The sequence below is a fragment of the Citrus sinensis genome, chromosome 8, assembly GCF_022201045.2.
Source record: "Citrus sinensis cultivar Valencia sweet orange chromosome 8, DVS_A1.0, whole genome shotgun sequence".
NCBI classification, from domain to species: Eukaryota; Viridiplantae; Streptophyta; class Magnoliopsida; order Sapindales; family Rutaceae; genus Citrus; species Citrus sinensis.
In genome coordinates this window covers 17,863,961-17,879,884 of record NC_068563.1, presented here as the reverse complement: position 1 = coordinate 17,879,884, position 15,924 = coordinate 17,863,961, and the positions used below count along the sequence as shown (strand labels likewise).

The 15,924-nt window shown below is 31.5% G+C and overlaps 1 protein-coding gene and 1 long non-coding RNA gene across 3 annotated transcripts; both read left to right on the top strand.

The window, feature by feature from the left end:
* Positions 1 to 5,577: 5,577 nt before the first annotated feature.
* On the top strand, positions 5,578 to 8,231 carry LOC102620754 (uncharacterized). 2 transcript variants are annotated; one of them, XM_025102124.2, is made up of 5 exons: positions 5,578 to 5,935; positions 6,426 to 6,789; positions 7,427 to 7,497; positions 7,701 to 7,829; positions 7,923 to 8,231. In XM_025102124.2, the coding sequence occupies exons 1-5, from the start codon at positions 5,666 to 5,668 to the stop codon at positions 8,013 to 8,015; spliced, it is 927 nt and encodes a 308-aa protein (XP_024957892.2). In that variant the 5' UTR covers positions 5,578 to 5,665; the 3' UTR covers positions 8,016 to 8,231. The 2 variants fall into 2 exon arrangements, with proteins under 2 accessions (XP_024957892.2, XP_006487556.2); XM_006487493.4 differs by having other exon boundaries at positions 5,579 to 5,935; positions 7,731 to 7,829.
* Positions 8,232 to 10,017: 1,786 nt separating this feature from the next.
* Positions 10,018 to 12,623, top strand: LOC112499312 (uncharacterized). Its single transcript, XR_003066960.2, has 3 exons — positions 10,018 to 10,257; positions 12,096 to 12,233; positions 12,399 to 12,623. It is a non-coding gene; the product is annotated as an uncharacterized LOC112499312 (long non-coding RNA).
* The last annotated feature ends 3,301 nt before the right edge of the window (positions 12,624 to 15,924 follow it).

Below are 15,924 nucleotides of genomic sequence, written 5' to 3'. Positions count from 1 at the left end.
TCATAGCTCAATTTATTGATAGTGATTGATGTTTACATAGGAAGATTAACAGTTTTAGTGTGATTGAAGACCATAAAGGGAAGTCGATTGGCAAAAAGATTGAGGCTTGTTTGCTTGAATGGGGAATAAAGAGGGTGTGTGCTATAACTGTTGATAATGCATTGCAATGATGTTGCTATTGATTATGTGAAGAACAAAATGCTTATGTGGAAGAATGATGATGCATTTGTGTTGCAGGGTGATTACATGCATGTGTGTTGCAGGGTGATTACATGCATGTGTGTTGTTGTGCACATATCTTAAATTTGATTGTCACTAGGGGGTTGAAAGAGTTACATGCCTCAGTTGCCGGTATTCAGAATGCTGTGAAGTATGTGAGATCATCCACTTCGAGGTTAACAGTGTGTAGATCATGTGAAAGGCCCTAATGGAACTGTGGTTTTCGATTGTATCACTAGGTGGAATTCCACCTATTTGATATTGATGACTGCTTTGAAATTTCGGGAGGCATTTGAGAGGATGGCAGAAATGGATAAATCGTATGAAGCATACTTTAAAGAGGAAGAAAACAGGAAAAAAAAGGGGTAGGGCCACCTGAGCTTGAAGATTGGGAACATGCCGAAAGAATTGTGAGGTTTTTAAAGATCTTTTAGGATACTACATTCACTTTTTTAGCCTATTTGAGTGTCACTTCTAATCTTTGTTACAATACAATTGATTTAATCGAGAATTCATTGAGTGCCACCTGAGCTTGAAGATTGGGAACATGCCGAAAGAATTGTGAGGTTTTTAAAGATCTTTTATGATGCTACATTGACTTTTTCAGTCTCTTTGAGTGTCACTTCTAATCTTTGTTACGATACAATTGGCTTAATCGAGAATTCATTGAGTGCATTAGAAAAAAACAAAAATGTTTATATGTGTTTGATGGCTTCTAGTATGAGAGAAAAATATGACAAATATTGGGAGTGCACGGAGAAAATCAACAAATCTTGATTATTGCCTCAATACTTGATCCACGCTGCAAAATTGATTTTACTAAACATATTTTTAGTATGATTTTTTTCGATGATAGTGCGAAGATTAAAGAAATGGTCGCGGTGATGAAATGCTTGTTGAATTCACTTTTTGATTCATATAGTAGTTGGAACTCCTTACCACCATTGCCTAGTGAGAGTTTTCCTAGTGGCAGTGCCAGTGGTGGTGGTGGTGATTCTAGTTCTTCTCCGTACCTTGTAGATGACACGGATCGGCGACAAGGGTACATAATAGAATATGGTGATGATACTTTATGAATTGCTCGCCCTTTTCTTAGATACGCTAAAAAAGTTTTAATTCAAAACGAGGGCAAGCTTGTGACGACTGAGGTGGAAAGATACTTACTTGATCCGATTGAAGATCCTAGTATGATAAACTAAATGTTTTATTATGGTGGAAGGTGAACGGGTCGAAATATCCGATATTACAGAAAATGACAAGGGATGTCCTTGCAATTTCGATATCCACTGTGGCTTCGGAGTCCGCCTTTAGTATTAGAGGTCATATCATTGACGAATATAGGAGTTCTTTAACTCCCACTATGATTGAAGCATTGATTTGCACTGAAAATTGGTTGCAGTCTAAACGTTTTGTCACTCCCATCTACAACCTTAATCAAGAGTTGAAAGATCATATATACCAAATTGAGTTACAAGAATGTAACTTTTTTATATTACATTTTATATATAATACCTTTTAAATTTATTATAACACATTGTTTTTATATTACTCATGCACTAATTATAAGTTATTATGTTTTTTTTTTCATTTTAAAGAGTATGTACAATCACAAGCTTCAACAATTACAATGGTGGGTGCTAGTACTTGTCATGATATTTGAATAGATAACTCTTAAATTTAATAGATCTTTTGGTTTCAAGGTATTATATTTGTAATTATTTTACTTTTGGTTTTAAGTCAATTGTAACATGATAATTGTTTGTGATCTTATGTTAGGAAAGTTGAAGTTGGTAGTTGGAAAGCAAAAGTTAAGGACTCATCAAAGTGTGTTGTGACTTTAATTTGGTGTTATGGTACTTTTGGTTTGAAGAACTTATAGTCTATGTAAATGTTTTTGGGTGATAATTTTTATTTTGGTTTATTTTATTGTTGGATGATATAATGATAATATTTATTTTGTGATTTTGTGCTGTTTATTTATTTGGAGACTTGGAGTAATGTTTAATTATTTATTGGGAAATTATCATTTGTATACCCTTAGTTTACTCCATTATCAAAAATACTACAACACTTTGAGGGTGTATCAATCGTCCACCCTAAGTTGACAAAATGTATCAGCTGACCACCAAACCGTTAGTTGCCGTTTAAGTATGATGACATCAGAAGGGTAATTTGGTCTTTTCATATGATACAAGTGATAATTTAAGGGTATACAAGTGATAAAAAGAGAATTTAAGGGTATACAAGTGATAATTTTCAAGGGTAAAATCGTCAATTCACTGTACTTCCGTTAACTTTCAAACGACAACTAACGGTTTGGTGGTCGGCTGATACATTTTGTCAACTAAGGGTAGACGATTGATACACCCTCAAAGTGTTGTAGTATTTTTGATAACAGAGCAAATATAGGGTATACGAATGATAATTTCCCTTGTTTATTTTGTGTTGTTTGTTTGGAGACTTTGAGTAATGTTTTTTTTGTTTTGTTTACTTGTTGGATGATATAATGATAATATTTATTTTGTGATTTTGTGCTGTTTATTTATTTGGAGACTTGGAGTAATGTTTAATTGTTTATTTTGTGTTGTTTGTTTGGAGACTTTGAGTAATGTTTTTTTTGTTTTGTTTACTTGGAGACTTGGAGTTGGAGCAAAGTTTATTTTGTGTTATTCATTTGGACTTTGGAGAGTTGGAGCAATGTTTATTTTGTGTTGTTTATTTAGAGATTTGGAGCAATGTTTATTTTCTGTTGCTTATTTGGAGGCTTGGACTTGGAGTAATGTTTATGCATCTAGCTTGTAAGAGCATTACTAATTAAATGAAAGGGAAATTATCATTCGTATACCTTAAATTTGTTCTTTTATAAAAAAATACTACAACACTTTAAGGATGTATCAATCGTCCATCCTAAATTGACAAAAGTTATCTGTCAACCACTAAATCGTTAACTGTTGTTTGAAAGTTAATGGAATTGTAGCGAATTGACGATTTTACCCTTGAAAATTATCACTGGTACACCCTTAAAATCTCTTATTATCACTTATATACTTTTAAATTATCATTTGTATCATATGAAAAGATCAGATTACCATGATATTTAAACGACAACTAATAGTTTGGTGGACGATAAATATATTTTGTCAACTTAGGATAGACGACTGATATACTATGAAAGTGTTGTAGTAAATTTAATAACGAAGTAAATTAAGAGTATATGATTGATAATTTCCCTTAAAAAATAGGGCTGTTTGTACAAAATGAATGCATATGAGAATATAAATGGGCTGTTGGTTATAGATTATTAGATTTGATTAATTAAATATTTTCATTTTAATGGTTCATATATATATATATATATATTTTGTGAATGGAAACTTTGTATCGGCTTGTTTTCTTGGTATATGTCAATGCCATATTGTCAAGGAAACAATACATTGTCATGGAAACAATACATTGTCATTTGTCAACTTGTTATTATTTTCTTTTTTTTTAATGGTTAGTAAGTTTTCATTAATTATAGATTTCATAAATTTTTTGTGAGAATTGTTAAAAAGGTCCAAATCTAATTTCAATCCGAATTATTCCGAATCCGAAATATAATCCAAAATCCAAACTCACCCGATCCGATCCGAATCCAAGTAATTCAAAATTTTTCATCCGATTTGAATAATTCGGATCAGATTTAAAGTCGGATTGAATTCGGATGAATTTTTTTTCAATCCGAATTATCCGAAATCCGATCGGATTCATCCGAATACGAAATTACCCACTCCTAGATAAAACCATTCTTGTGATTTTATCTCTATTTTATATTTTTTGAATCACACTTAGATTGGGTCAACGGAACAATGAATGTCACTTTAAAGATAAGAAGTTATTCAACTAAATAATGGACAAATCTACCCAATTTACCATTACTAGGGTGGAAGCATTCTCTTTAAAATTGGATAAGGGATAGGTGAGAACCACTCCATAAATAACTTAATTTAATTGTTAAATACAGTTCAAAATTTTGGTATGTTTACCTATCATTGCTTATCAGAAAGATCAGTTCCTAAAATGATGTTTACGAAGAAAGACTTTGGGCTAAAATCTCAACCGAGATTTAAAAAAAATGTATGGACCCAATCCTCGCCAGGCCCAGACCAGGCTTACACCCTGTCAGTAAATCTATCATTTTAATTTTTAAAAAATGCACCCACCTTGCCCCACTTTTTTTTTTAAATGTTAATTATAAAATTGTCAGTTAGATAAAATTACTAACATATCCAGTGATTCATTCTAAGAACATTACCCATACAAGTTAGCTTATCAATTTTTATTTTTCAATCTTTAAAAACTGTAAGGAATCTAATTATATTTTCAAGATTATATGTCAACTTGAAAAGGCCACTTAAGACATTGATTTTTATTTTTATTTTAATCTTTTATTCAGCAGTAAATTGAATAGCTTTTCTTTAGCCTAGCTCCCAAGGCCCATTAATAAAAAATAAAAAAGGTGGTGTTATTGGAACGCCTCTAATTTCCTGAAATAACTCTTTTTATTGTCACGCTCTAAAATAAATTGGTGATTCTAAAGTAATTTTGAACCCTTTTTTATTTTTAAATTAATCTCATTCTTCTTCTTCTCTAAATAGCACTCTCTCTCTACTATCTTAATTTTAATTTTTTCTTTTACTGTGATCTTTTATCTCGCTCATATATTGGTTAATCTTTCTTTCTTCTTTATACGTGATGAGATTGCGCATAAGCCTAGTTTGGACGGTAATAAATCAAATATACCTAGGTCAAGGTTGAGCAAATTGCTGGTAGATTGATATGATATCAAAAGGGGTTGAACAATTTAAATAATAAGAATTTCTCAGTACACAATCATTTCAATTAGGATCTACATTAACAGCTCTTAAGTACCAGCATTGATAAAAACAGGGGGGCACCCTATCAATCCTCCCTTTTCGAGCATGGCCATCAACAAGAAATCTTGATTATTAGGGACGTTGTTACCGGCTAAAACGATTATAATTGTGATTGTTTTCTTTACAACTGGAAAAGGGAATGATTGTGAATGAAAATCAGTAGTTGAAATAAAAGGTAAAGAGATGAGGGTAATTTTGAAATTAACGAGGGGTTTCGAAAATGGTTTATATTTACGGGGTGTACTTAAAAATGGAGTTATATAAACTCAGAGGGGTGCCAATAGCTGTACTAAAAAATATATACTAGGCCGAAAATATTAAGCCCAAAAATTAAGGAAAGAAAGATCTGGATTTCATTAGTCGAAACTCGCGCTTAGAGTAAGACTTTGTACTCGCTTTCTCAGACAGAGAGATAAATATCTGAAATGGAATCGAAAATATTTATTAGATAAATATCTGAATTACTATTCTGTCACAGCTCTCCTCAACGAACAACTAAGTACAAGGAAAACGTAATAGTAGTTCTAGAAATGGCATCGCGCGTGTTAGCCACGACCCTCGTGCCTCCGACCAAACTCAGCATAAACAAACCCTCTTGCTCTGGCTTTGGCTCTGGCTCTGGTTCAGCGTTATCTTTGTCGTTTAAGGTTTCAGCTAAAAGTAATGGAAATTCAGTTAGTCCAAGGAGGAACATAAAGTGCAAAGCTCTGGGTGAAAGCTCTCAGCAGCCTTCTTTTGATCAAACGGTTTATAATGGTGCTTATGGTCCCTGGACCGTTGATCCCTCTGATGTCCGTGAGGTAAATTTTCTTTTTCGAATAAGCTCAATTGGGTTTCATTTCATTTCTCATGCATGTGATTAGTAACGAACAAAAGAAGACTGGATGAAAGCTCTGATGAAAACTCAATTGAGAAGATGATTTGAAGTTAGTTAATTTACGAGAAATAAATATAATTTTTAAATAATATTTTTAAGTATGAAACTGTCTAAGCTACAGCTCCTCAACAGTAGTACCAAACGGATCCTTAAGGTCACTGGCTGAGCCTGACTATTGTATGATTTTGCTATTTTATGCTAACATAATTTTGTTGTTCAATGTTACTGCCTTCACAGTTTATTGTTACTTGTCTGAATCATTAATACGATTAGTATGCCGCTCAGAACTACCCCCATTACATTCCATAAGTTACATGTTAATGATCAATATCATTACATTGACTTAGTATTCTAGAATTGGAGAATAATCCACGATAAATGAATTAAGTGATAGTTTGATTTTGTTACGACAGGTGATTTTGTACCGATCAGGGTTAGTAACTGCTGCTGCATCATTTATAGCTGCAGCATCGGTTGCTTTTGTACCCACTGACTCATTGTTTGGTGAAATAATCAAGCAAAACATTGACTTGTTTTACACACTTGGGGCTGCTGGGTTGGGGCTATCATTAATTCTAATTCACATCTATGTTACTGAGATTAAGCGAACTCTTCAAGCATTGTGGGTTCTTGGTGTTATGGGATCATTGACCACATACACAGCCCTTGCTCGACCAGCTGGTGAGAATTTGGTACAGTATGTTATTGATCACCCAACAGCTGTCTGGTTTGTTGGTTCTCTCTTTGCTGCACTAACAGGACTTGTCTTCAAAGAAGGTAAACTTTACGATTGCTTAATTCATCCTTTAATAGTTTAATTCTGTTATATAATCTTAATTGATTAATAAGCTAACATACGATTGTTTGATGAGAACTTGATAAATTCAAGTTAAATTTTCTGTCTTTGAATCATGCATTGAACCTCCCCAGACTAGTCTATGTCAGCTACTAATTGTTATCATCTTTTACCCTTATCCAAAGGACATAAATTTGTAAGTTATGCCCAGGAAAAACTTGAGGAACGCAAAGGGTAGAAGCTGCTAAGTTTATTCATTTAATTTCAAAGAATTGATATGAATAGGAGATAAATTGAAGGTATCTCTTATTGCACATATCTTCCATTTCTTATTGCACGTATCTTTCATTTATACAAGAAACCACAATTATATAACATCTGTTGCTAATGTGTTCATAATTCTGCTTTGGAACTAAGTAGATATTCGATAACTAGGTAATAATATGCCAGGAACTTCGAGTATCTCAAGACTAATGTTTTCACATAGACTGATTTATTGCATGATGTATTTCTTTGCCTAGTTGTTGCATTATAACTCATGGTACGAGATATATTTGTTAGAAGAATCAGTGACATTTTTTTGGTATAATTTTCTGAGTGCTTGAATCTCGCTAACAGGCCTATGCTATGGGAAGTTGGAAGCCGGTATTCTTACATTCATTATACCTTCAGTTCTTCTTGGTCACCTGGTACTCTTCTTGCAACTTGCTCTGAAGAATTAGCTTTTTGATCTGCGGAAACTGCATTGCATTACTTGTTGGAATTTGTCCAACTCTGTGATTTCCTGAACTACTTTCAATCCTGTAAATCAATGAAGAAGCTATTACTTTTAGAGTGTTACAACCTTGAGCAAGGTTTTCTATCTCTAGCTTTTAAATTCTGTATTATGTAGACCATGATGAGCTTTTCTTGGAATATGCAGTCAGGCTTAATGGATGATGGAGTAAAACTTTCTCTTCTGGGTTCTTGGATGGTATTGTTTGTGATATTTGCCGGGAGGAAGTTTACTCAACCCATTAAGGTACATTATAAACAAATCAATTATTCACACTTGTACACATTCTAGTAATGTTATCGCTGATATGCTGATATTTTTTTTCATAAAATTTTCTAGGATGACATTGGCGACAAATCGGTTTTCATGTTTAACGCTCTCTCGGAAGACGAAAAGAAGGCGTTGATTGAGAAGCTTGAGCAACAAAATTAGAGTTAGAATAATTAACAGGGGATCAGAGACAAGAAGAAAATAAAATACTGTAAATATTTTTGCCGTTTCACAGATTGAGGATCCTTGCGAGCCTGCTTCTGTGAGAAAAAACAATGTTTGTTTTATTTTTTTTGGGCTCCCCCTCTCTTTCAGTCTATTGGCCAGACAAACATTGAACTGTATTACAATTACAATTTTATGTAGAGTTTTACATGAGAGAGTTCGTAGAAAGAATTTATTAGGATGTTTTGGCATTTGAAAAGAAGCAATATGAATGCTTATTCAGTGTAAGCAAGGAAGGAATGGATTCAAATGTAAACTGGACCAATGTCTATATAATTTTCGGGTGAAAATAATTGCAGATTGTATAATTATCAAATGTAAACTGGACCAATGTCTATATAATTTTCGGGTGAAAATAATTGCATATTGTATAATTATAACAAACTTTTAATGAATGGTGGGTGGGTTGTATTGGATTTGGATTCAGTGTGAGTTAATATTTTTGTTAAGAGTAATAATACAGCTACAAACTCTTGTACAAACTTATTTTGTACAAACTGATGTGGCATGATAAGATTGGTTAAATTAAATATTACTTGGCCCACATGATTTTTTTTTATTAATTTATATTTTCATTCAACCAATGAATTAATGCCACGTCAGTTTGTACAAAATAAGTTTGTACAAGAGTTTGTGGCTGTATCATTACTCTTTTGTTAATTTTTTTGAGAAATATAATTTGTAGCTGTTGGATTCTTTAAAATCAATTAAAACTTAAGTGTATTGTTACGTATGCACGTGTGATAAGATTATAAAGAGTCGAGTATAGATCAATTTAGTGCTGGATCTAAATTTTAATTATATTTTTTAAATATTTTTTCGAGTAGTCTACGTAAGCATTATTTAGCAGTAAAATGAAACAATTTGAGAAATGTTATAAAAAATTTTAATTAGTAGTCTTCCACATCATACTTTGGCTTTCTTACTATTACCAAGCATGATATCATCTTTAAAGTTTTAGTTATTTTTCTTTTCTTTAAATTTACTTTTGGTGTCGTTTCCTTTACATTTTTGTTAATGGTCAACCACGGTCAAAGAGGATGTAACTGTAAAACAAATAAAATAACAGGACTTTAGTGCAAATATTTATGTAAGTTTTAAGGTGTGTTTGGTATATTTTTTATTTAGTGTTTTTTATTTTGTTTCATAGAACATGAATGATTAGTTTTTGATAAAAATAAAAACATGTTTGGTAAGTTTTTTTTTAACTAATGTTTGAAAATAAGAACTGTGAAAATGCATTTGGTAGTTCGCTGGAAAAATAAAAATAATGAAAAATTATTTGGTATATATTTTAAAAAAAATTATATTGCAATAACTACATTATAAAAATATATGTATCTAATTTTAATGTTTCACATTAAAAAAATATATGTATCTAATTTTAATTTTTTTAAGAAATAAAAATTTAGTCAAAATTTAAGAAAAATATCATCTATTGATTTTGTAAATTTCCTTAGATTTAAAAAAAATTAATTTTGTATTTTGATTTTGTAAATTTCTTCAGTTTTTAAAGAAATTAATTTTGTATTTAAATGATTTATGAGAATTTTAAATTTTATTTATTGATTCTTGCATTTATTAATTTATATTAATCACATTAAATTCATTTTTTTATTAATAATATATTTATAGATACAAAGTAGTGTCTAAGCTATAACTTGAAATGTATGCATAACATTTTTTTTCATTACAGGTTTATAATATTATAATAAACGATTTATCTAATATGCGTGGAACCTATCAAATTTTAGTAGCAGTTATTGCATTATAGGTGAGAGACCCATAATGACAAAAAACAAAAAGATTGAAAATGCCAATTTAGTATTCCCTACATTTATGAAGAAAAGGTGAAGAATAAGAATTTTTTTATTTTTTTTTTTTATGTTTATAGTTGCAAAACACATCCACCAAACAAGTTTTACATTTTTATTTCTATGAAACAAAAAACAGTTAGCCAAAAACAATACTAAACACACGCTTAGTCTTTTATTTGTTGATTTTCAATAAACAAAAGGGTTTGGAGTGTCGAAACCCCAGTCAAAACCTCACCAATTAGAGAGCTCAGAGATACGCTCACCAAACTTCATCGACTCAGGGCACCCACCCACCTACCTACTATTCACTACCCACAACGCCGCTAGCTTGCCACCGTATCGTGCCGTCGCCGTCAGCTGAGGTCAATTTGTCATTTCATTTGCTTTTGCTTTTGCAAAATTTTCATCTTTTTTTGAAAAATTAATGATATTACAGTCGAACTTTACTTTAGATCATTCATAAACTATTTGGTTGTAGAGATAAATGCAAGAAAAAGCCAAGAAAAAAATTTATTTTAATTGAATATTTTGTTGGTAAACAAACTCAAAACATCACCAAATCACCAAATCTCATTACTTTCAATAAATTATTAAATTCATGTAGTAATGCATAATTAAACCCTGATATTTTGATTTCGGAAATGCCCTTCATGTGCACCCAATCTCTTTCTTTTTGTATAGTTACAACCAATCACTTTTTAAATCGTTTGCTAACCATTGTTAATCAATCTTTCACTCTTTGTATTTGTCGTTCCAAACTTGAACAAAAAGGAAAAAGAAAATTGCATTGGCATCTAGCGGTATGAAAATAAAATTATGGATGTTGTTATAACTTCTTGAGCACCATATATATATTTTTTTAAATTGGGTAACTCTTTTGCAGTTGAATTAATTTTAAGACATGAAAAGAATCAAACATGACAAATTAAACTTATACTTAAAGACAAGAAAACTGAAAGAAAAAAGCTGTAAATATCAAATTATATGCATGATAAAGTTGATGATATTTAGAGATATAATTACTGTAAAATTTTGTTAAGAGAGGAATTAATAGCAAAATTGTTAAAATAATAGAGAAGCGATAGCCATCTTAAGAGAAGAAGAAAATTGATCTAATTTATCTACCATTAGGTTAGCAAAGAAGTGATATTTATTTCAAAATATCAATTTTACCCTTTTATGTAATTTAAATAGGGATAAAATTGTAACTTTAGGAGAGGAGTTTCATAAGGATTTATGGGGGGTGCTACTCATAAATCGTTAAATCGTCTCCATTAAACACAAAAAATCAATTGAAGGGTTGTGGGCACAGTAAAAACAATGCATAGATAGGAATAAATAAAATCAGTACAAATTTATACAAACTCCACAAAGTGACAATATACAAAAAAAAAAAACAAATACATTAAGGCTTGGAAGTAATGCTACTGCATCTCCAAGTCCTTGAACAATGAACAAGTAAGGAAATTAATATTACTCTTATCCCCGTCAAATAACACATAACAAAACACACCCATATATATAAAATTAATGTACCTCAAAGCAGTACCATATATATAAAATTAACTGATGACCTAATTATTAACTAACTTAATAGATATAGCATTAAATATTTAGTAATCAAATTATTTTAATTAGTTAATTAATTAAAAGAAATGAGCTGATGATGATGAGGAAGATGAACTAAAATCAAACCCATCAGTTGCAACATCAGATGAAACCGATGGCATCCCCCTAAATAATTGGCCGCTACGCTGCTGCTGCATAAATTACTACTCTGCAGTCTGCAGTACTAGCAGTACTCAAAGATGATGATGAATAATCAAAACCCGTTGCTTGATCATTCCAAGCTCCAAAACCCAAATCAGAATTGCCATTTAATTTAATCCAGCAACTGCAGCAGGCTCATAATAATTATAATAATAACAAGAACTGGATGAAGCATCAGAAGGCAAAGTGGGAGCTCACAAAAATCCCAATTTGTATACGTTTGATGATTATCAGCTTGCTCAGCAGCATCCATAATACACGTAATTGGCTTGTAAATAGTAGACTCACTTATTGTTTCTGCTGAAAACTGATCAGAAAAGTTGAAGAGCTAGTTAGTATTATTTTGTTAGTGTTGTTGATATCATCTCTAACAGCAGCAATAACAGCAAAGAGTGATGAAATGACATCGTCTTGTTGTGGTGGTTGGTAGTGGTCAGGTGAGATAAGGGAGGTGATGGAGAAGCCAGCGGGCATGTCGAAGTTGACAAAGCTGGTGCAAGCTTTGGAGCCGTGCATGGAGCCGGAGGTACGGTCAAAAGCCAAAGCAGCATCCTCGGCAGTGTCAAAGGTACGAAGCTAGTGCCCCTCCTTGGTCGCTGGTTCTCTTATTTCAGCTGCATATCTACTCCATGGCCTTCTTCTTACTCCTAAGAATCCTATTTCATCTTGTTACATCTGCTTTTGTTGTTGTTGTTGCTGCTTCTACTACTTTCTTTTGGTTTTGCTGATGAAGGTACTGATCACGATGAGTTGGTTCTAAAGTTGCTGAAATTCCAACAGATAAAAAAAGAAGCTAAAAGATGAGATTTGTAGAATAAAATGAAATTTGGGCTTCTTGTTGAATTTGAGGCATTGCATGTTTGGTATTTATATATAAGGTGAGATTCTAGATTAACTCTATTGTACTATACACTCACTTAATACATGTACGGCATATGTATATTTATTTTGAAAAAAATATCATATAATTGGTAGTAATATTTAATTCATACATATATATGTGTGTGTGTGTATTATACATGCAATAAGCAAGTGTAGAAAATTAGAGACATTCTAAAATCTCTACAATACTGAATATCTAAATTCTAAGTACTTATTAATTATAATTTTATTGGAGTTGCCTGTCATATCTAATTCTCAAATTAATCTCATTCAAATCAAATGACCGAAGGCCTCATGACATAGCCATGGTACCCTCCTCTTGACCTAGCTCTGGTAATTTTGCACAGGCTAATAATAAAGTTTATGGGCCCTTGATTTTGACTCTATTAATCATGCATAAGAGCTCATAGGCTCGTGTCCTTCGTTATGAATCACTTAATTCTGAAGAGTTATTGTCCTCATTTTTTTTAATGCAGACACGTCATTAAAACAAGTGATTTAATAGCGTATTTTTACTAACTTTATTAACCTACATAATTTAACAAGATGTCCTCATGAAATAAAAAAGAGCACCTGCAAGAGAGAAAGGGTCTCTCTCTCTCTCTCACTCACTCAATACTCACACACACACACACAAACAACACTGTAATTAGTGATTTGGTCTAGAGGATTTTATTAAAGTCTAGGACAAATTGACAATAATTTGAATATACTTTTAGATCGTTCGAAATTGTTTGATAATATTATAAAAATATGCTCATGATATTGTCAACCCACCCCAAATTTTAATCCCAAATTATAAGTCTGAATTAAAAAATTTTCCAATAAGTATATATATAAAAAACACAAAATTCAACACTTCTCTTATTTCATTCTGTAAGCCGAGGATTACAAATTATATTATTAAGAAAGAGAGACTAAGTAGCACATCTAGAAACGTACTTTTGTTAGTAATTACGAAATAATACAAAAAAAATTAATGTATCCCATAAACAATTAACGAATATCATGCATGTAAAGCAATTATTAATGTTCCAAGTATTTCTCTTAGTTCATTAGGTCTTACCATGAAAAATTAATCTCTTGAATATATATTTAATTTAAATTTTCTCCTTGCATTCTGTTATTTTCAGTCAACAAGCAAAATTAATTCTTCAAAGATGTTCTCAATTAAGGAAAATGATATTTAACCCCAATCAAACTCCAAAACTAATGCAAACGACGCCATTTCATCTTTTTTTTTTCATTTAATTTTCCTTAAACCGACGTTGTTTTAGGCTTAGTTAAGGCAAAAGCAATGGCAGCCCTAAATTGCTTTCTCTTTCTCTTCCCCTTCGTCTCACAGTCATTCGCAATTCACGATTGGCAGCTACCATCACGCATACCCAACCACCGTCACCACTACCACTGGCAGCCTGAGGTAATCCTTTGATCTTTGCTTCGATTGTATGGCTGATTTAAGTTATGGCAAAATGGGGACAGTTTGCCAACACCTGGCTATGTAGAAATATAATTAGGTTATGGTAAATTAATTTAATAAAAAAATTAAGACAAAATAGAATTAAATGACATTGAAATAGGTTTAAATGACCTAATTAATTTAAAACATGTATGAAGGTGAAGTAGGAGGCAAATTCTGTGATGGTTATAATTAAGTATCTGAAAAGAACTAAGAATCATATGCTTGTGTATTCTGGTGATGATCTCATTCTAGTGGGTTACATTGATTCTGACTTCATGTCAGATAAAGATTTCAGAAAATCAACTTTCTAGTTATGTGTTTACATTGGGAAGTGGAACTGTGAGTTGGAGGAGTGTGAAACAAAGTTGTATCACTAACTCTACAAACAGAAGATGAATATGTGGCTGCATCTAAAGTTGCTAAAGAAGTTGTTTGGGTTTATAAGTTCTTTCAAGATCTTGAGGTGGTACCTGCACTAATTGCACCTCTTAAACTATTTTGTGATAATAGTGGTGCAGTGCTAAGTCAAAGGAACTAAGAAACCACAAGAAGCAAAAACATATAGAAAGGAATAACATCTCATAAGAGAAATAATGCAAAAAAGGTGATGTACCCAGATTACCTTAGAACAAAATTTGGCAAATCTTTTTACAAAGGCAATACCTGGGAAACTTTTTAACCTACACTTAGGAATATATGGACATGTGTGAGTTGCCACATATGCTTTGAGAGCTAGTGGGAGATTGTTGGGATTATGTGCTCTTTAAAGCATATTGATTTATTTATTTTCCGATTAATAAAATATTTGAGATATTTTTCAAAAATCTTAATTGCATAAAATTTTTGAATAAGGTCCATTTAATCATATTATATGTATTTATGTTTTAATCATATTATATGTATTTATGTTATCATCATATGGATTCACAGAAGACATAAATACAAGTTATCTTATGATTAAATAAATTAAGTTCGCAGTTGATAAATAGAGTTGGACAATCTATTTATGTTTAGACTATAGTAAATTCATTGAATGATTGTCTTAATCATGTATGAATTTACTGATGTGGTTTGACTACACTGAACTGGATCACATATGAGATTTAATTAACCTTGAAATTGCTGTCAAACTTATTAAATCTCATAGGCATTGATTTTATTACAATCTCAATCTTGAGTTAATTATAGTTTCATGTTTGTGATTGTCATTTCATTTGAGTTACTAATAGGTGCGACATATATTTGTAATTAAGATTACTCGGTATCTTTGTGGAAGCAATTATGAGTAGTGAGATTATATATTAATAATATAGAATTTGTATAACACATCTCTTGACGGATTTTCGATACTTGATTATAGAAATCTCTGGCCAGAGTGTGTCAACATAATTAGTATGTTGAAAATGACCATTAGAAAAAATCAGTAAATGTCACGGAACATGATGTAATTAAATTGATTGGATAGTTGACATATCAATTTAATTAGCGATGTGGTACAAAAGATTGTTCAGTAAGAAAATCAATGTGGCATGGGTCGAATTATTATTCTAGAAGCCTATCCTAGATAGTATACAATTATGAAGATCAGTTCCAATATTTTAGTGGAGTAAATTTAGAATTAAATAAATTTGGCTATTTTAATTACATGCCTAATTATTGTACCCACTATTGTATGTACCCATATGATCTCCGGGTTAGCTCATTTAATTGACTCACTACTGGATTAATAAACAAGATAACTAGTTATTTGATTTAAAAGTCTAAAAATATTATTTAGTGGGAGACTCCATTTAATATGTTTGTGTGTAAGGAGTCTTATGTTATTTTATAACGTGGACCCTATAACAAGAACAAGTAAAGCTTAGTTTTTTAATTTAATTCAAATTTGATTTAATAGAATTAAAAAAATATAAAT